We start from the raw sequence: 21536 nt of genomic DNA, 5'->3' as shown, positions 1-21536 counted from the left end.
TCGGCCTCCCAAAGTGCTGGGATTACAAGCGTGAGCCACCGTGCCCAGCCAGTGACTGTCTTTCTTATCAGTAGATTAAGCAGCTAGCACAGGGCCTGGCATATGTTATTCAATCAACACATGTACTGAGCAAAACTCCATGCACCAAGGAAGCTCACCACAGTCTATAGCTACCCATTTCCCTAAGCTCCATGTAAGGGCCTGGGACATAGGTGAGTTTTCACTTTCCAGGAAAAAGGAGTGATGGCTCAGAGCCCAAATGAATAAAAATCCATTTGATTTTTATTCTCACCTCATTTTTCTGTGTCTTCCAAGATTTCAAAAGTAAGCATATACTACTTTTTCATCATTAACGGCTAATAGCAATCTTTATAGAATATACACACTAAAACATATGCTTGCTTAAAAAAAAAAGACTGGCCAGGAGCGGTGGCTCACGCCTGTAATCCCAGCACTTTGGGAGGCTGAGGCAGGTGGATCACCTGAGGTCAGGAGTTCGAGACCAGCCTAGCCAACATAGTGAAACCCCGTTTCTACTAAAAATACAAAAATTAGCTGGGCGTGGTGGCGGGCACCTGTAATCCCAGCTACTCAGGAGGCTGAGGCAGGAAAATTGCTCGAACCTGGGAGAGGTGGAGGTTGCAGTGAGCCAAGATCGTGCTATTGCACTCCTGCCTGGCCGACAAGAGTGAAACTCCATCTCAAAATAAATAAATAAATAAAAATACTAGGTCACTCAATTGATTCTGCTATCACTGCTCAAGGTTGCTTTATGCACACAAATTTTAATAATACTGGCTAGGCGTGTTGGCTCACGCCTGTAATCCCAGCATTTTGGGAAGCCAAGGTGGGACGACTGCTTGAGCTCAGCCTGGGCAAAATAGTAAAACCCTGCCTCTACCAAAAAAAAAAAAAAAAAAAAAAAAAAAGAGCCTGGCACGGTGGCATGTGCCTGGTTCAGTGAACCATGATCACACCACAGCATCCAGCCTAAGAGAGCAAGATCCTGTCTCAAAAAAAATTTTTTTAGTAATGCTAAGTAATGTTAGATGGATAGAAGATGGACGGATTCATGGAAAGAAAATAAAGAGAAATACCCACCATTATACTTAACACTGTTGGCCAGAATAAGGTTTACATCATCTAGAAAGCTCTCCCGACTCTGATACTTGTGCTTGGAGATGTTCTGCGATGAAAAGAATCAGGCACTCAGATACACACACATAGTCACTTGATTACAAATTGGCATTTAGATCAAATCACTCACTCACCTTACGTATGGTTTCTAAATCCATTGGATTGACAATCACTTTGTAATAATCTGGAACAAATTTCTTATTAACTGGGTGATGAAACGGCCAAGACTAGTAAATAGAAAGCATAAGAAATTAAATGGAAACCACTCTTCATACCAGAATTTCACCATCTTTGTTGGGTTACAAATATTCCTAAAAAAAGCTATGGACTCTTTTCCTAGAAAAGCACATAATCATACAAAACTTCTGCATATAATGTAAGGGGTTCATAGCTTCCTTTAAGGATTTCTATGCTATGATAGGATAAAAACACTTGCTCTATAGCCGTAATTAAAATTCCTTATTCCCTAGTCCCATCCAGAAGTTTTATAGCATTACACACATAGAACACATTCCTATAGTGCAAAAGGAAACTCTGTTGAGAATTCCTGGGGAGGATCACTGTAACAATATAAAAACGAAATAAAAGACAACCAACAGTGTCTAATTATCAAAGCATCATTTGCTTAGAAGCACCTCTAAATCAAAAGCCTCACATTCGCTAGCATCCTCTCTCTACAGGGCTATTCAGGAGCATTCATATACTGAATGTCAACAACAGGAAGCAAAAACCTCCCTACATCCAAAGATTCCTGGCCTCTTTGATTTCAATGATAATGTACTCTTAAAAAAAAAAAAGATACTGTACCCATATAGCAAAAACGTCAATATTTAAAATCACATACCAGACACAACTGACATACACCACCACTCAGACTCTCTAAAATACACACACGTACACCCTATACATTTTTCCTTTCCCCTGCACGATCCTCACAGTATTTGGCACAGAGACAGCTTACATCTGGAACTGCCATCATTTTCTGGGTGACAATGTTGTCCAGAATGAAAGAAAACGCCACTTGGTCATCATCATCCAGCAAGGGGTTGATAGCTTTCTCTAAGCGAGCTAATTTGTCTTCTTTCTGAAATTAAACAAAGCAAAGCCAAGACAGAGGTTTCCCTAAGGTGTGATCATCATAGAAAAATTAAGGACAATTTGCTGGGCGTGGTGGCTCACGCCTGTAATCCCAGCGCTTTGGGAGGCTGAGGCGGGCAGATCACAAGGTCAAGAGATCGAGACCATCCTGGCTAACACGGTGAAACCGTCTCTACTAAAAATACAAAAAAAAAAAAAAACTAGCTGGGCGTGGTGTCGGGCGTCTATAGTCCCAGCTACTCAGGAGGCTGAGGCAGGAGAATGGTGTGAATCTGGGAGGTGGAGCTTGCAGTGAGCTGAAATCGCACGACTGCACTCCAGCCTGGGTGGACAGAGCGAAACTCTATCTCAAAAAAAATAAATTAAGGATAATTTAAGGTTCAGCTAGCTAGCTATTACCCTTGCCCCAGAAAGTGTAACTTTGAATTGCCTACAGAATGACAAAAGTCAAGATAAATGATATTCTAGGCTGGGCACAGTGGCTCACACACCTGTAATCCCAGCAATCTGGGAGGCCGAGCAGGTGGATCACATGAGGCCAGGAACTTGAGACCAGCCTGGCCAACATGGCAAAACCCCATCTCTACTAAGAATACCAAAAAAAAAAAAAATTAGCTGGGCATGGTGGCACACGCCTGTGGTCCCAGCTACTCGGGAGGCCAAGGCACAAGAATCACTTGAACCCAGGAGGCGGAGGTTGCAGTGAGCCAAGGTCATCCCACTGCACTCCAGCCCAGGTGACAGAGCCAGACCCTGTCTCAAAAAAAAAAAAAAAAAAAAAAATTCCAGTAAAAGGGTCAAAAAGGATGTGTCAACAACTTCTTTAGGTACTCTACATTCTATTCTTCTGGTTCACCAAAATTTATACTTAGCCCTGAGTGTCAACATCATAGCTCCTATACACACAAAAAACCATCTTTAGCAATTTAGGCTTTAAGATCATGCTCTCTGTTTTTGCTGTAAAACTACTGCTGAAAACACTAAACATTATTATTGATTAGTGACTTTTGCGTAAAGGGATCTAACCCAATAAGTTTATTTTAGACTCTAGTAGGAAAAAGTTTGTATTCCTATTGCTCCAAATCCTCATCAACATTTAGTATTGTCAGTCTTTTTAATTTTAGCCTTTGCAGTGGGTATGTAGTGACATCGTGGTTTAAATTTGCATCTCCTCAATAAGCAATCAAGTTGAGAATCCTTCCATGTTTACTGGCTAGTTATCCTCTTTTGGGAAATGTCTACTTCATACTTACACTTTTGTAGGTTTATAAAGTACCATTAATTGTTTTCAGTAAGAAGAGGGAATATAGATAGATTATCATTTAAAAATTAAAACTTTTAGCACTTGCTGCTTGGTTGGTTAAAAATATGAAGAAAAAATGAAAATTCTTCCTAAAACATTGACTAGTCTCTTAGCTACAGCTGACTTCCTGGAAACTCACTTTCCTTTGCCCTTTGTAATGAGTTGTGTAGGTGCTGGATCTTAATTCTAACTTTGTTAATAGTCAAGATGTCCAGAGCAAATCATTTTCTTCTATGGGCCCAGTTTTTCCATCTACGAAAGGGACTGGCCTATGAGTTCTAAAGTCCCTTCCAGCCTTCACATATACTAGAGATCTGCTACTCCTGCATATATTTTTCCTTCTGTTAAATTCCCTACTTCCTATACCCTGATATCCCACCCCCACTTTCAAATTCCACTGCCTTTCTCTCATTCTAACTGTCTTACCTCTTTGAGTTTTTCATCACAGAGATCCAACATGGATTGAGAGATCTGAGTCAATGAGTGTTTTGGCCCTGTAGAGGAACAGAAAGAGATGAAACCATTAATAATGGGAGGCAAAAGCTGCCAACACTTCTTTATCCTTTTAATGCACTTACTTAAGAACCTAAAATGTGTCAGGCACCAGGTTAACTGATGGGTTAGACAGATATACCAGACTTATGTCCATTTTTCAGCGCCTAAAACATAGCAGGTACACAATATGAATGAATAACCAACTTTAACTCTTTCCTTAATTTTGTGTATCTACACACGGTAGTACTACTGCTGCCTTTAATACCTCGAACATAATACTATGGAAGAGGAGCAATAATTTCTTTAAGAATGCCTAAAGAGTGAGTGGGCGGCAGCAGCGGCGGGAGGCTGGGGCTGTGGGTGGTCGGGCCTCCGGGCCAGGGTGCTGGCGCCATCGTGTGCCTGGGGCCAGTGGGGAGGCCGGGGAGGGGGCCCCGGGGGGCGCAGGGGACTACGGGAACGGCCTGGAGTCTGAGGAACTGAAGCCTGAGGAGCTGCCGCTGGACCCCGAGCCGGAGCCCGAGCCCGAAGAGGAGCCGCCCCGGCCCTGCGCCCCCACCCCCACGGGAGCTCCGGGTCTGGTTCGGGAGCCCCTGGCAGCCAAGAGGAGGAGGAGGAGCCGGGACTGGTCGAGGGTGACCTGGAGGACGGCGCCATTGAGGATCCAGAGCTGGAAGCTATCAAAGCTCGAGTTAGGGAGATGGAGGAAGAAGCTGAGAAGCTAAAGGAGCTACACAACGAGGTAGAGAAGTAGATGATTATGAGTCCACCTCCAGGCAATGCTGGCCCAGTGATCACGTCATTGAGAAGATGGAGGCCGATGCCCGTTCCATCTATGTTGGCACTGTGGACTATGGTGCAACAGCAGAAAAGCTGGAAGCTCACTTTCATGGCTGTGGTTCAGTCAACCGTGTTACCATACTCTGTGACAAATTTAGTGGCCATCCCAAAGGGTTTGCATATATAGAGTTCTCAGACAAAGAGTCAGTGAGGACTTCCTTGGCCTTAGATGACTCCCTACTTAGAGGAAGGCAAATAAAGGTGATCCCAAAACGAACCAACAGACCAGGAATCAGCACAACAGAGTGGGGTTTTCCACGAGCCCACTACCGCGCCCGACCACCAACTACAACAGTTCCCTCTCTCGATTCTACAGCGGTTTTAACAGCAGGCCCCGGGGTCGCATCTACAGGGGCCGGGCTAGAGCGACATCATGGTACTCCCCTTACTAAAAAAAGTATGAGGAGGAGAGAGAAGAAAAAAAGAGGAAAGAAGGAAAAAAAAAAGAATTAAAAAAAAAAAACAAACAAAAACCAGAAGATGACCTTGATGGGAAAAACGTATTTTTTTAAAAAGATATACTGTGGAAGGGGGGAGAATCCCATAACTAACTGCTGAGGAGGGACCTGTTTTAGGGAGTAGGGGAAGGCCCAGGGAGTGGAGCAGGAGGCTGCTTATTCACTCTGGGGATTCGCCATGGACATGTCTCAACTAGCAAGCTGCTCACGTTTCCCTGCCCCATTTCACCCCTTGGGGGCTGCTCAAGGGTAGGTGGGCGTGGGTGGTAGGAGTTTTTATTATTTTTTAGCCAGGGCTCTGGAAGGACACCAAACTGTTCTGCTTGTTACCTTCCCTCCGTCTTCTCCTCGCCTTTCACAGTCCTCTCCTGCCAGCTCCTGTCCAGTCAGGTCTACCACCCACCCCACCCCTCTTCTCCGGTTCCCTGCCCCTCCAGATTGCCTGGTGATCTATTTTGTTTCGTGTTTTTTTTTTCTGTTTTGAGTGTCTTTCTTTGCAGGTTTCTGTAGCCGGAAGATCTCCGTTCCGCTCCCAGCAGCTCCAGTGCAAATTCCCCTTCTCCCTGGGGAAATGCACTACCTTGATTTTGGGGGTTTAGGGGTGTTTTTGTTTTTCAGTTTTTTTTTTCCTTTGCCTTTTTTCCCTTTTATTTGGAGGGAATGGGAGGAAGTGGGAACAGGGAGGTGGGAGGTAGATTTTGTTTACTTTTTTAGCTCATTTCCAGGGGTGGGAATTTTTTTTTTAATATGTGCGATGAATAAAGTTGTTTTTGAAAATACAGTAATAAAAAAAGAGTGCCTAAAGAGACCAATGGGTGACTTATAATTTTCCCACACTTAACATATACAATTTGTGATTGCAATTTTTGTTTGTAAAATTTACAGTTTGTGGTGTTCTAATAACATCGGGTTAATCCAAAGCCTGTGTTAAAAAAGAATCTCTGGGCCGGGCGCGGTGGCTCACGCCTGTAATCCTAGCACTTTGGGAGGCCGAGGCAGGCAGATCACCTGAGGTTGGGAGCTCAAGACCAGCCTGACCAACATGGAGAAACCCCATCTCTACTAAAAATACAAAAGTAGCCAGGTATGGTGGCGCATGCCTGTAATCCCAGCTACTCAGGAAGCTGAGGCAGGAGAATAGCTTGAACCCGGGAGGTGGAGGTTGCGTGAGCCAAGACTGTGCCATTGCACTCCAGCCTGGGTAACAAGAGTGAAACTCCATCTCAAAAAAAAAAAAAAAATCCATACTGATCCCTATCAGAAGCTTCAGAAAATCCTTGAACTATCTAACCTATCTCCTACACTCCCTGCTTATGAATGCCCTAATTTAAGCTCATCATAAAGAGAAGCTAAAATATTTTCATCTAGCTAGTAATTCCAATTACTTCTTTTACATATCCTTTGCTAGATTGTATTCCTGTCTATCCTTTTGTGTTAGTGCTCCCCAGAGCCAAAACGTCAGTTCTATTCTCACTAATTATTTAATTCAGCATTCACTTGTTTATTCACTTAACAAATGTTTAATGACTGTGTACAGTGTGTTCAATGATGGGAATATAAGGAAAAATAAGACAGACTTCCTGCCTATGAGACTTACTGGTTTAGGCCAGACACAGTGGCTCACGCCTGTAATCTCAATACATTGTGAGACTGAGGCAAGAGGATTGCTTCAGCCTAGGAGTTTGAGAACAGCCTAGGCAACATAGCAAGACCTCACCTCTACAAAAAAAAAATTCAAAAATTAGCTGGATGTGATGGCACGCACCTGTAGTCCCAGCTACTCGGCAGGCTGAGACAGGAGGATTGCTTCGGCCCAGGAGGTCAAGGCTGCAGTGAGCCAAGATTGTGCCACTGCACTCCAGCCTAGGTGACAGAGTAAGACCCCATCTCAAAAAATAGAACAAAAAAATAAAGATAGTTGCTGATCTAGTCAAATAAATGACTTGAAGATAAATTATTGCAAGACAGAGTATAAATGCTTTAAGTATTTATGGATGAAATGATACAAAAGCTGAAAATATATACTAGATTGACCATATGCTAACAAAGTGTTGAACTGACTGAATAGCACCGAAGTTTATTTCCTCTTTTATTTCTGTATGTGTCTAACAATTTCCGTAATTTTTTAAAAAATAGAGTATTAGTATAAACAGAGGAATATATTGGTTGCCATGAATTATGGAGGAGCTGCATGAGATACAGATGCTCCTTGACTTATGATAGGGTTACATCCCAATAAACACATAATGAGTGGAAAACATCATAAATGCATTTACTGCTGACAGCACAACACAGTATGCTATAAGTTGTTTTACAACAACTGAATCTGCTTACTGGGGCCGGGGGTGGTTGCTCACGCCTGTAATCCCAGCATTTTGGGATGCTGAGGTGGACAGATCGCTTGAGCCCAGGAGTTTCAGACCAGCCCGGGCAATGTGACGAAACCCTGTCTCTACAAGAAAAAAAAATACAGAAAATAGCTGGGTGTGCTGAAGCACACCTGTGGTCCCAGCTACTTGGGAGGCTGAGGTGGTAGAATCATCGAGCCCAGGGATTCTGAGACTGCATTACGCTGTGATTATGCCACTGTACTCCAGCCTGGGCAACAGAGTGAGACCCTGTCTCAAAAACAAAAACCAAAAAACAAGAAATTTCTTATAATTATGGAGGCTGAGCAGTCCATGGTCGACGGGCCACAATTAGTAAGAGCCTTTTTTGCTAATGGAAACTCTGCAGAGTCCCGAGGTGACTCAGGGAATCCCATAGTGAGGGGGCTGAGCATGCTTGCTCAGGTCCCTTTTCCTCTTCTTATGAAGCCACTAGTTCCACTCCCATATTAACCCATTAATCTATTAATCCATGGATGGATTAATTCATTCATGAGGACAGGGTCCTCAAGATCCAATCACTTCTTGAAAACTCCACCTCTCTTGATACTGCCACATTTGGGCATTAAGTTTCAATATGAGTTTTTTTTTTTTTTTTGAGACAGGTTCTTGCTGTGTCACTCAGGTTGGAGTGTTGGCCAGGCTGGTCTTGAACTCCTGACTTCAAGTGATCTGCCCTCCTCAGCTTTCCAAACTGCTGGGATTACAGGCGTGAGCCACCGTGCCCGGACTGTCCCTAAGAGTTTTACTCTGGTTTAGCAACTGCCTAAGTTGCACTGCTGTTCTGGAAGCAGTCACTTTGAGCAGAGGTGTTAGACACTGGATGATATTTAGAGGAAGCTGGGAAAATGAGTTGCACAGACAGTAATTGTTGTAGGAATTCAGAGGGGAAATACATTTATCCAGATCAGGAAAGTCAAACAAGGCTATTCTCGAGGAAGGTGGTGATGACTGTGCCCCTTTTCTATCGACCTTGTGTGTTTGATCCTTATGCCTATTCCTGGATGGAAAAAGAATGAGCTGAATGGTCAGTGAATACCCTGGGGTGGTTTCCTACCAGAGTTAAATTATGCTCTGGACTTATTTTAGCTGTGGAACCTGTGCTAAAGAAGACTTCTAGGTGGGAGGCCTCGCCACTCAGAATTGGCTCTGTGTGGGCAGAGAGCAACCCCTAGTGGGCTTGTGGAAAGCATACTCTGAAAGCCACTTTTCTTCTTTTTTTTTTTTCTTTTTGAGACAGGGTCTCCATCTGTCATCCGGGCTGGAGTCCAATGGTGTGATCATAGCTCACTGCAGCCTCGATCTCCCAGGCTCAAGCAATCCTCCCACCTCAGCATCCCAAGTAGCTGGGACTGCAGGTACATGCCACCACGCACCTGGCTAATTTTTTTTATTTTTAGTGAGACAAAGTCTCACTATGTTGCCCAGGCTAGTCTCAAACTTCTGAGCTCAAGGAATCCTCCCACCTCAGCCTCCCAAAATGCTGGGATTACAGGCATGAGCCACACACCCGGCTCACTTTTCTTTATTCTGACCAAAACGAGGTGTTGTGTTTGTTTTTGCCTATGATATGGGCCTAATGTAGACCTTAGCTAATGAGACAACAGAATGGGGGATGTATCTATTTCCCCAAATCCTCAAGGTGAGAAATAAATTGATTCTCAACTTTTTTTCTGTAACCAAATATATACAATTATTTAATGCCCTTTCCTCTGTGCTCTGACACTTAAAGAAAGTACTGCTGTAAGAATCAGGTCTGAAATTAGGGCAGTAGTTAAGAACCTACAGTAAGTGGAGTACTTCGGGACCTAAATTGAGGGCAAGGCATTGATGGGGTATTAATATGGGGGTATAAATATAGGAGCTCATAATAAACAAGCTTCTTGGAGATCATCTCTGACATATCATTTACTCTGAAATACTGATTCATGAACAAATGGATGAGTATGGTGGCATTAAGACCTGTAGTTTTACTCACATAAGGTTGAAGGGGATGAGACCCCTGGTTTATCTAGCATTGTAACCATATTACAGAATTTTTGCCTTCTCCCGTAGTAGAATAGTAGAATTATTAAGAAGACATAGTAGCTTCTAACACTTAATGAGTACTGTCTATGTGAGAGAGACTAATAAGTACTACGCATGCCTTCCTTCATTTAACCCTCAGGTTAAAAATTTTCTCTGGTTGGGTGCGGTGGCTCATGCCTGTAATCCCAGCACTTTGAGAGGCAGAGGCGGGTGGATCATTTGAGGCCAGGAGTTCAAGACCAGCCTGGTCAACATGGTGAAACCCTGTCTCTACTAAAAACGCAAAAATTAGCTGGGCGTGGTGGCACACGCTGTAATTCCAGCTACTCGGGAGGCTGAGGCACAAAAATCGTTTGAACCCAGGAGGCAGAGGCTGCAGTAAGCTGAGATGCACCACTGCACTGTAGCCTGGGTGACAGAGCGAGACTCTGCCAAAAAAAAAAAGATAAAACTTCCCCAAGTTCACAAAGATTAGAGGGAGAACTGGGTTTTGCCTCCTGACTTCGGAGCCTAGACTCTTAACCATTGCTTTTTTTCTTTCTTTCTTTCTTTTTTTTTTTTTTTTTTTTTTTTTTGAGACAAGAGTCTTGCTCTGTCACCCAGGCTGGAATGCAATGGCGTGACCTTGGCTCAATGCAACCTCTGCCTCCTGGGCTCAAGCGATTCTCCTGCCTCAGCCTCCTGAGTAGCTGGAATTACAGGTGTGCGCCACCGTGTCTGGCTAGTTTTTGTATTTTTAGTAGAGATGGGGTTTTGCCATGTTGGCCAGGCCAGCCTGGAACTCCTGACCTCAGGTGATCTGCCCGCCTCAGCCTCCTAAAGTGCTGGGAATACAGGCGTGAGCCACCGCGCCTAGCCCTCTTAACCATTTCTCTAGCTGAGTGTGACTTGTCTGCCTTTCTCTCCAGTATTGTGATGTCTCTGTTTTTCAGGAATGGAGGTTCCTCTGCTGGCTCTATAGCCAGAGACCCAAAGTGAGAGCCATGTTTCTTGATTCAACCCTGGAAACCTTCTATGATAATTTTTAAAAATTACTAACCATTTATTGAGCACCTACAATATTTTAGTACCTTTGATACAGTAGATCCAGACCTTATGATAACAGTGTAACACAAATACCTATGTGGATGAATGGTTTTTAATCTTTTTGAGCTCACCCAAAGATTAAAAAGCCTTTTGTGAGATACTGGTGACAGCTCTGGATCTTCTTTCCAGAAAAATTCACTTATGCACGTATACATAGTATTGTACACAACTTCAGAAGAGGCTTCTAGGACCTACTGAAGTCCATCCTCTAGTAGTCCACAGACTCCAGGGTAAGAACTCTTGACTTATACAACCCTTTGTAGCTGACTCTTTTATGGCACTAAGGGTATAGAGAGTGTGGGGGGCATCTTATCCTCCTCATCTTCTCCTCAGAGAGAAATGTTTAGAATAGCTCCCTACATTAACCAAGTATCTCTGAATATTCTTTCTTTCTCTCTTGTACATAGGACTACAAGGGAAGAATGCAGACAATCAAATGTGTGGTTGTAGGAGACGAGGCTATAGGTAAAACCTGCCTCCTCATCAGTTATACAACAAATGTCTTTCCTGAGGAGTATATCCCCCCACTGTCTTTGACAACTATGGCGTCCAGACATCTGTGGATGGGCAAATCGTCAGCCTGAACACATGGGACACTGCTGGCCAAGAGGAGTATGATGACTGCAAACACTCTCCTAACCCCAGACCAGTATCTTTGTTATTTATTTTTCCATTGGCAACTTGGAATTTCCAATTTATGGGACTTGGTTATCTATGAGTGTGGGGAAGAGAAAATGGAATAAATTATGACTATGATTTCTAGGATATACAGCTAGATGGACAATCAGACAATAAGTTGCCAGTAGGGCAATGAAAAATGGACATGTCTGGCAGACGATTGGAAGCACAGGTATGGAGCCCTGAAGAGAGGTATGGGGCTGGAGATAGTGATGTTAACAGACATATTATGGCTGAAGTAATGAGAATGAAAAGGCAAGGAAATGATTCGAGAAAGTATTTCTGGAAAAGGGAGAAGAGAGTATCAAGTAGGAAAAGGTGGTCAATAGTGGCAAATGCACAAAAGTTCAAGAATGGTATTTCCAACCATATGCAAAAATTTTCAGCATCATTAGTCAATAGGGAAATGCAAATCAAAATTACAATGAAATACCACTTTACACCCACTAGGATGGTTAGAAGGAAAAAGATGGACAATAACAAGTGTTTACAAGGATGTGAAGAAACTGGAACCCTTATACACTGCTGGTGGGATTACAAAACGGTGCAGCTGCTCTGGCAAACAGTTTGGCAGTTCCTCAAAAAGTTAATTAAACATAAGAGTTACCATATGGACTCAGCAATTCGGCTCCTAGGTACAGACTGAGTATCCCTCATCTGAAATGCTTGGGACCACAAGTGTTTCAGATTTCAGGTTTTTTAAGAATCTGAAATATTCTGGAATATCTGCAAATATGTAAACATCCCTAATTCAAAAATTAGAAATCCAAATGCTCCAATGAGGATTTCCTTAGAGCATCAAGCAGGCATTCAAAAAGTTAAAGATTTTGGAGCATGTCAAGTTTTTGGATTTGGGATGCTCGATCTTTACATACCCAAGAGAAATAAAAACAAGTGTCCCTTAACTGTCTTACTTGCCTGAGAAATACAAAAAATTAAAATTAAAAAAAGCAAATGTGTGGTTCACGCCTGTAATCGCAGCACTTTGGGAAGCCGAAGCGGGTGGATCACGAAGCCAGGAGATCAAGACCAACCTGGCTAACACAGTGAAACCCTGTCTCTACTTAAAATAGAAAAAATTAGCCAGGTGTGGTGGCACGCGCCTATAGTCCTAGCTACTCGGCGGGCTGAGGCAGGAGAATCGCCTGAACCCAGGACGTGGAGGTTGCAGTAAGCCGACATCATGCCACTGCACTCCGGCCTGGGCAACAGAGCAAGACTCTGTCTCCAAAAAAAAACAAACAAACAACAAATGTCCACACAAAAGTCTGTACAAAAATGTTCACAAATGCATTATTTGCATTAGCCAAAATTACGAACAATCTAAAGGTCCATCAATTGACAGACAAAATGTGGGGCATCCATACAATGGAGTATTACATGATAAAAAAAATGAGGTTGGGCACAATGGCTCATGCCTGTAATCCCAGCATTTTGGGAGGCCAAGTCAGGAAGATCACTTGAGCCCAGGAGTTTGAGGCCAGCCTGGGCAACACAATGAGACTCTGTCTCTACAAAATAAAAAATAAAAATTAGCCAGGCATGGTGGCATGCGCCTGTGGTCCCAGCTACTTGAGATGCTAAGACGGAAGGATTCCTTGAGCCCGAGAGGGTGAGGCTGCAGTGAGCTATGATTGTAGCACTGCACTCCAGCCTGGACAACACAGTGAGACCCTGTCTCAAAAAAAAAAAAAAAAAAAAACCAGGAATGAAGTACTGATACATGTTACAATATGGATGACATGTTAAAACTGACCACTTTAGCCAGCTGGGCGTGGTGGCTCATGCCTGATTTAATCCCAGCACTTTGGGAGGCCGAGGCAGGCAGATCACCTGAGGTTGGGAGTTAAAGACCAGCCCAACCAACATGGAGAAACCCCGTCTCTACTAAAAATACAAAATTAGCCAGGAGTGGTGGGTGGCGCATGCCTATAATCCCAGGCACTTGGGAGGCTGAGGCAGGAGAATCGCTTGAACCCAGGAGGCAGAGGTTGCAGTGAGCTGAGATCACGCTATTGCATTCCAGCCTGGGCAACAAAAGTGAAACACCGTCTCAAACAAACAAACAAAAAACCTGACCACTTTAAATGGTTAAATTGCATAGTATGTGAATTATATTTCAATAAAGATGTTTAAATAAAAGGTTATTTCTGAAAGGTGGCCAGTGGATCCAGCAATTAGGATGTAGCTGGTACTTCAGCAGAAGACAAGTGCAGGGTTGTGAGGCATAAACAGTAAGTGAAAAAGTGGAGAACAGTATATGGAGCATGATGGTTAAGAGTACAGGCTCTGACGTTAGATATAACTGGATTAACATCTCTACTGTATCTTTTTTTTTTTTTTTTTTTTGAGACAGAGTCTCACTCTCTCGCACAGGCTGGAGTGCCGTGGTGCGATCTTGGTTCACTTCAACCTCCACCTCCCAGATTCAAGTGATTCTCATGCCTAAGCCTAGTGGTGGCTCATGCCCTGTAATCCCACCACTTTGGAAGGCCAAAGTCAGTGAATCGCGTGAGGCCAGGAGTTCAAGACTAGCCTGGCCAACATGGTGAAACCCCGTCTCTACTAAAAATACAAAAATTAGCCGGGCATGGTGGGGCGCAGCTGTAGTTCCAGCTACTTAGGAGGCTGAGACAGGAGAATCGCTTGAACCCAGAAGAGGAGGAAGTTGCAGTGAGCCAAGATCGTACCACCACACTCCTCCAGCCTGGGTGACAGAGTGAGACTGTCTCAAAAGAGAAAATCGGCCGGGTGCGGTGGCTCACACCTGTAATCCCAGCACTTTGGGAGGCTGAGAAAGGCAGATCACCTGAAGTCAGGAGTCCGAGACCAGCCTGGCCAACATGGCAAAACCTCATCTCTACTAAAAATAAAAAAATTAGCCCGGCGTGGTGGTGCATGCCTGTAACCCCAGTTACTCAGGAGGCTGAGGCAGGAGAATCGCTTGAACACAGGAGACAGAGATTGCACTGAACCAAGATCGCAGCACTGCATTCCAGCCTGGGCGACACAGCGAGACTCCATCTCCAAAAAAAGAAAATCACAAATGTAGGTTAGAAATGCCCCTAAAAGGCCGGGTGCAGTGGCTCACACCTGTAATCCCAGCACTTTGGGAGGCCAAGGCGGGTGGATCACGAGGTCAGGAGATCTAGACCATCCTGGCTAACACAGTGAAACCCTGTCTCTACTAAAAATACAAAAAATTAGCCAGGCGTGGTGGCTGGCGCCTGTAGTCCCAACTACTTGGCAGGCTGAGGCAGCAGAATGGCATGAACCCGGGAGGTGGAGCTTGCAGTGAGCTGAGATAGTGCCACTGTACTCCAGCCTGGGTGAAAGAGCAAGACTCCGTCTCAAAAAAAAAAAAAAAAGAAAAAGAAATGCCCCTAAAGGTAATGTCATCTTCCTCTTTTTTTTTTTAGTACATGTGCAGGATGTGCAGATTTGTTACACAGGAAAACGTGTGCCATGGTGGTTTGCTGCACACATCAACCCATCACCTCATCATTAAAAAAATAAATTTTTTGAAGCTATTTAAACACTACAGGCCTGTATGTTCATCTGGAAAATGAGGGTTATAACAGTATCCATTTTAAAGATTTCTTATGGCGAAATAAAGAAAATAATGCAGCCAGGCGCAGTGGTTCATGCCTGTAATCCTAGCACTTTGGGAGGCCGAGGTGGGTGGATCACAAGGTCAGGAGTTTGAGACCAGCCTGACCAACATGGAGAAATCCCGTCTCTACTAAAAATACAAAAATTAGCCAAGTGTGGTGGTGGGCGCCTGTGATCCCAGCTACTCGGGAGGCTGAGGCAGGAGAATCGCTGGAACCTGGGAGGCAGAGGTTGCAGTAAGCCGGGATGGCACCACTGCACTCCAGCCTGGGCGACAGAGCAAGACTCCAGCTCAAAAAAAAAATAAAATAAAAAGAGGTAATATGAGTTGGTCCGGAAATATAGGAAACAAAGGCATCCCAGAAAGAGAGCAAAGACTGGGAGAGCAAAGACTGCAAAGTCATGAAGAAATGATAGGGGACATTTTGTGAAATATAATGCTGAGTGTGGCAGGGGTTGATAGTGGGTATGGGAGCCAGTCATTGGAGATGGAAAGTAGATAAATGGGTTGGGCCTGCTTGTGAAAGGTTTTAAAATTCACGTAGTACTACTATCCCATGTTTACAGATGAGAAAACTGAGGAGGGTATGAGAAGTTAAATAACTTGTCTACGGTAACTCAATTAGTAAGTGCCAGAGCCATGATTTATACTTCATCTGTACTCCGAATCCCTACATTTATATCTGTGAATCTGTGCTCAAGGATGCAAATGGAAACCAGAAAACCTTATCCTTTACATGCAGAAGCTATACTGTTTCCTCTTTTTAAGACACAGCAACAGGCCAGGCGCAGTGGCTCATGCCTGTAATCCTAGCACTTTGGGAGGCCGAGGTGGGCAGATCGGTTGAGCTCAAGAGTTTGAGACCAGCCTGGGCAACATGGCGAAACCCCATATCTACCAAAAAAATACAAAAATTAACAGGGTGTGAAGGCAAGCACCTGTAGTCCCAGCTACTCAGGAGGCTACTGGGCAACAGGAGTGAAACCCTGTCTCACAAGGGGAAAAAAAAAGACAGATTTCTTCCTCTTTGTCTTCTCAGCTTTTGAGCAAAGTGAACATGTAACAGCACCTCTAACAAATTTGTAGACCAAATCAAAGATTCAGACACAGCAAATATGGTCACAAGTGCATACTCTACACAGGTTCCATCCACACTGAATGTCTCTCTCTTTTTTTTTTGAGACAGAGTCTCGCTCTGTTGCCCAGGCTGTAGCGCAGTGGCACGATCTCGGCTCACTGCAAGCTCCGCCTCCCGGGTTCACGCCATTCTCCTGCCTCAGCTTCCTGAGTGGCTGGGACTACAGGCGCCCGCCACCACGCCCAGATAACTTTTTGTATTTTTAGTAGAGATGGAGTTTCGCCATGGCCTCGATCTCCCGACTTCCTGATCCGCCCACCCTGGCCTCCCAAAGTGCTGGGATTACAGGCGTGAGCCACCGTGCCCGGCCGAATGTCTCTCTTTTGTACTAACCTAGGACCACCTCTTCCACTACATTCCATGGAACTGTTTCATTGCAACGAATAGACTCCAAATTCTCCAGAGGATATAAGAATTAAACAGTGGGAATAAAAAGAAGTGACATTAGGCCGGGCACAGTGGCTCACACCTGTAATCCTGGGAGGCTGAGGCGGGTGCATCATGAAGTCAGGAGTTAAAGACAAGCCTGACCAACATGGTGAAACCCAGTCTCTACTAAAAATACAAAAATTAGCCAGGCATGGTGGCACACGCCTGTAATCCCAGCTACTTGGGAGGCTGAGGCAGGAGAATCACTTGAACCGAGAGGCAGAGGTTGCAGTGAGCCAAGATTGCGCCACTGCACTCCAGCCTGGATGACAGAGTGAGACTCCAACCCCCTCTTAAAAAAAAAGAAGTGATATTTATTAAATGACTGAAAATGTACATTACCTGATTTTCATACCCACAAATGAATGCACAAATACACTGTAGTCCTCTCAGTCCAATCTAGTCTGAATTTAGGGCCAGTAAGGAATAAGGATCTGAACAGTGACCTTTGCAATCATGGAACATTTGATTCTTACCATTGTAGGTTGCACTATTTTTCACAATTAGCTCCAGATGCTCTCTGAACTCTTCCCGAGATGGGTAGAGGCGTTTACGCACGTTTTCACGGAGTGTTTGTAGGTCCATTGGCCGAGTGATGATTTTGTAGTAGTCCTTTACAACCTTTGCATTGACTGGAGTGTGGAAAGGGTATGTCTGCAAACAAGGGCCAGAACCATACATCAGCAAAGAACACTTGCCAGAGCCAATTCCTGAAGCCTCTCACATCTTACCTATCTACCTGGCTATCAACTCTGAAAGCAATCTTTCTAAATGGAGCAGGTCTGTTTCCTCTACTAAACTGCTTAAAAAAAAAAAAAAAAAAAAAAAAAAAACTAAATCCTTAAAAATTAGGCATTCCAGTTACCTAAATCTATAGATTACTGCCCTCTATTGGAAGTCACAGACAGAACAAAAGGCCTTGACATCCCTACTATAGATATCCAATGCAATGAACTCACATTTGGAAGATCTCTCATGTCATTGATGATAGACTCCAAGATGGATGACAGCGTCACCATAGGATCTGTGCGGCGCCGGTGGATGGACTTATGAGGTCTCTAAGGAGAAACATGAAAACAGAATGCTTCCTCAGACCAAAAAAAAACCCACATTCTCTCCAGGCACAGTAGCTCACGCCTGTAATCCCAGCACTTTGGGAGGCTGAGGTGGGCAGACCACTTGAGGCCAAGAGTTCAGCACCAGCCTGGGCAACATGGCAAAACCCCATCTCTACTAAAAATACAAAAATTAGCTGTGTGTGGTGGCACATACCTGTAATCTGAACTACTCAGGAGGCTAAGGTGGGAGGATCACTTGAACCTGGGAGGCAGAGGTTGCAGTGAGCCAAGATCACACCATTGCACTCCAGCCTGGGTAACAGAGCGAGACTCTGTCTCAAAAAAAAAAAAAAAAAAAAAAAATCTGCCGAGCACAGTGGCTCACACCTGTAATCCCAGCACCTTGGGAGGCCAAGGCGAGTGGATTACCTGAGGTCAGGAGTTCAAGACCAGCCTGGTCAATATGGCAAAACCCATCTCTACTAAAAATACAAAAATTAGCTGGGCGTGGTGGTGTGAGCCTGTAATCCCAGCTACTTGGGAGGCTGGGGCAGGAGAATTGCTTGAACCTGGGAGGTGGAGGTTGCAGTGAGCCGAGATTGTGCCACTGCACTCCAACCTGGGCGACAGAGTGAGATTCTGTCTCAAAAAAAAAAAAAAAAAAATCCACTTTCTCTAACTAGACAAACGTATTTTAGAAATCTTATAATGAACAGTACACATAATTCTCAGGGCAAGACAAATGGAGAATCTAAGGCTGTCAGAGCTATGGCACACACGGCTGGGGAATCAATGAGAACCCACCTAATCAGAAGGAAGCAATACACATACTCACATTCAAATAGTCACAATGAACAGTGGTTCCAACTCGCCGTTTCTTCTTTGGAGGAAGCTGTTGTTTAGGAAACTTGAGAACCAGAGATTTTCTGCGAACCTCATCCGCACTAAAATCAAAACACTTTAGTAAGATACAGCCCATATTTCTAGTTCCCAGGGGAAAAAAAAGCAACTATAATAAAAAAAAGTCCAAGGTACCTAAGCATGAGCCTAGGGAGGAAAAAGCCAAACCAAAGGCCAGACATCCACCTTCTAAGGCTCAGATCAGGCAAGCCCTCATAGGCTCTCCAAGTTAATAAATAACTAGGCAAGTCACAACTTTACTTCAGTTTTCTATTGGGAAGATAAGGAAACCAGGCTAAAGAATTTTAAGAATCCTTCCAGTTCCAACATTCTTTTTTTTTTTTTTTTGAGACGTAGTTTTGCTCGTCACCCAGGCTGGAGTGCAATGGCGCAATGTCAGCTCACTGCAACCTCCACCTCCCAGGTTCAAGTGATTCTCTTGCCTCAGCCTCCCGAGTAGCTGGGATTACAGAAGCTCACCACCACGCACAGCTAATTTTTGTATTTTTAGTAGAGACAGGGTCTCGCCATGTTGGTTGGGCGGGTCTTGAACTCCCGACCTCAGGTGATCCACCCACCTTGGCATCCCAAAGTGCTGGGATTACAAGTGTGAGCCATCGAACCCAGCCCCAACATTCTATCTAAAATGTTAAAAGGCTAGGAAACCTAACTCATTCAAGAATGGAAATAAGAAATTAAAAACTGGTTTGAAAACAGAAAACAAACTAGTTTGGACTTCCCTCAATCATTAAAGCTCATTCACCTTCTTCTTTTCCACTATAAGGGACCATGGTATCACATTTTTTCTTCTTCATTTTTTAAATTTAAAAACCGTTTTTTCAGTAATAGAGACAAGGTCTCACTGTATTGCCTAAGCTGGTCTCGAACTCCGGAGTTCAAGTGATCCTCCCACCTCAGCCTCCCAAAGTGCTGGGATTATAGGCATGAGCCACCACATCCGGCCCATCTTCCTCTTCTAATGTGTTTCAAAAAACAATGACTATTACAGATATTAATAATTAAATCAACAAGGATGGAGGCTGGGTGTGATGACTCACGCCTGTAATTTCAGCACTTTGGAAGGCCCAGGCAGGTGGATTGCCTGAGCTCAGGAGTTCGAGACCAGCCTGACCAACATGGTGAAACCCCATCTGTACTAAAAATACAAAAATTAGCCAGGCGTGGTAGCACGTGCCTGTAGTCCCAGCTACTTGGGAGGCTAAGGCAGGAGAATCACTTGAACCCAGGAGGCAGAGGTTGCAGTCAACTGAGATTGCACCACTGCACTCCAGCCTGGGCATATAAAATAAATCAACAAGGATGGGAAAAGGAACCCAAAACTAAATACAAACAGAAATGAATGACTGTAACTGTATCAAATTGATTTCTTAAATTACACACAAAAAAAGAAGTGATTCAAATATGTTTGGAATACCCTAACTATACCTCAGTGGCATGCAGTCCAAGAAAAATAAACTACGAAAAACATCTCGAACCTACTTTATGGGTTTGTTGGTGGTAGTGGTATTATTATAGTAATTCTGAAACTATTTTGTACATACCATAGGACAGAGCAAATTTCTCAATAAATATATTGATTTCTAAGTAAATATATACAGAAATTAAGTTATTTCCTGAGAATGTATACAAATATGAAATAAGGGAAGATGAGAAAAGAAGATCAATAGATATAAACTAAATTGGAGGTCATCAGTATAAAGTTGTAATTTAAAATATATGTATACCAGCTGAGCGTGGTAGCTCATGCCTATAATCTCAGCACTTTGGGGGGTGGAGGCGGGCAGATCACCTGAGGTCGGGAGTTCGAGACCAGCCTGACCAACATGGAGAAACCCTGTCTCTATTAAAAATACAAAATTAGCAGGGCAAGGTGGCACGTGCCTGTAGTCCCAGTTACTCGGGAGGCTGAGGCAGGAGAACTGCTTGAACCGGGGAGGCGGAGGTTATGGTGTGCCACACTCCAGCCTGGGCGACAGAGAAAGACTCCGTCTCAAAAAGAAAAAGGAACCTGGACTTTTGGAGAAATGGCTGACTCTAGATATATAAGATAAGAAAATTTGAAAGAGAGCTTTTAACATCTTGTGCCAGAAGGCTGGGCGCGGTGGCTCACGTCTGTAATCCCAGCACTTTGGGAGGCCCAGGCGGGCGGATCACGAGGTCAGAAGTTCAAGACCAGCCTGGCCAACATGGTTAAAACCCATCTCTACTAAAAACACAAAAATTAGCCGGGTGTGGTGGCACATGTCTGTAATCCCAGCTACTCAGGAGGCTGAGGCAGGAGAATCCCTTGAACCCGGGAGGCAAAGGTTTCAGTGAGCCGAGATTGCACCACCGCACTCCAGGCTGGGCAAAGGAGTGAGACTGTCTCGAGAAAACAAAAACAAAAACAAAAACATCTTGTGCCAGAAAGCAAGGAAGTTCTCAAATATTTATAGGGTCATTTAAAAAAAAAAACAAACCACAGGATCTGGCTTGAGGGAGTCAAATTTGGGACACTATGTGAGCATCAAAATTAATTATGTTAAGGAATTATAAAACATTAAATTTCCAAAGGAAAGAATTTCAGAATCCATAGTAATACTTGGAGAGTAGAAAGCTCTTTTTTATAGAAAAATGTTAGCTAATGTTGAAGAAATGCTAGAATTCGAAAAATTACCATTTTGGAACCCCCACTGAAATAACTGAATAAAGCAATGGTCATCAACCGATGCTAAAACTATTAAAAGATTGTCAGGGAACAAGATATTCATCAACATGTTAATTACAAAGAAAAAACATACTTTATTATAGGATCTGAGGATCACCATTTTAACAAGATGATCAAAACAGTGGGAAAACCTGACATTATGTGCTTGCTGATGTAGTAT

General features: G+C 43.8%; 1 protein-coding gene and 1 pseudogene across 6 annotated transcripts in view; one reads left to right on the top strand and one right to left on the bottom strand.

Moving 5' to 3' along the window:
* TAF1 (TATA-box binding protein associated factor 1) overlaps nt 1–21536 on the bottom strand; it is a 98200-nt gene that overhangs the window by 39751 nt on the left and 36913 nt on the right. For all 6 annotated transcript variants that reach the window (XM_030806632.1, XM_030806633.1, XM_030806630.1 and 3 more), the window contains 7 exons: nt 18584–18692; nt 17650–17748; nt 17167–17344; nt 3965–4032; nt 2099–2221; nt 1272–1364; nt 1102–1186 (listed from right to left, as the gene is read on the bottom strand). In XM_030806632.1, the coding sequence (XP_030662492.1) occupies nt 1102–1186; nt 1272–1364; nt 2099–2221; nt 3965–4032; nt 17167–17344; nt 17650–17748; nt 18584–18692 (755 nt within the window). The remainder of the gene's footprint in view (nt 1–1101; nt 1187–1271; nt 1365–2098; nt 2222–3964; nt 4033–17166; nt 17345–17649; nt 17749–18583; nt 18693–21536) is intronic.
* On the top strand, nt 4593–5489 carry LOC105738076 (annotated as a pseudogene).

The sequence above is a fragment of the Nomascus leucogenys genome, chromosome X (genome assembly GCF_006542625.1).
Source record: "Nomascus leucogenys isolate Asia chromosome X, Asia_NLE_v1, whole genome shotgun sequence".
Taxonomy (NCBI): Eukaryota; Metazoa; Chordata; class Mammalia; order Primates; family Hylobatidae; genus Nomascus; species Nomascus leucogenys.
The sequence above is the reverse complement of the archived record's forward strand: the minus strand, read 5'-3'. Positions and strand labels throughout refer to the sequence as shown.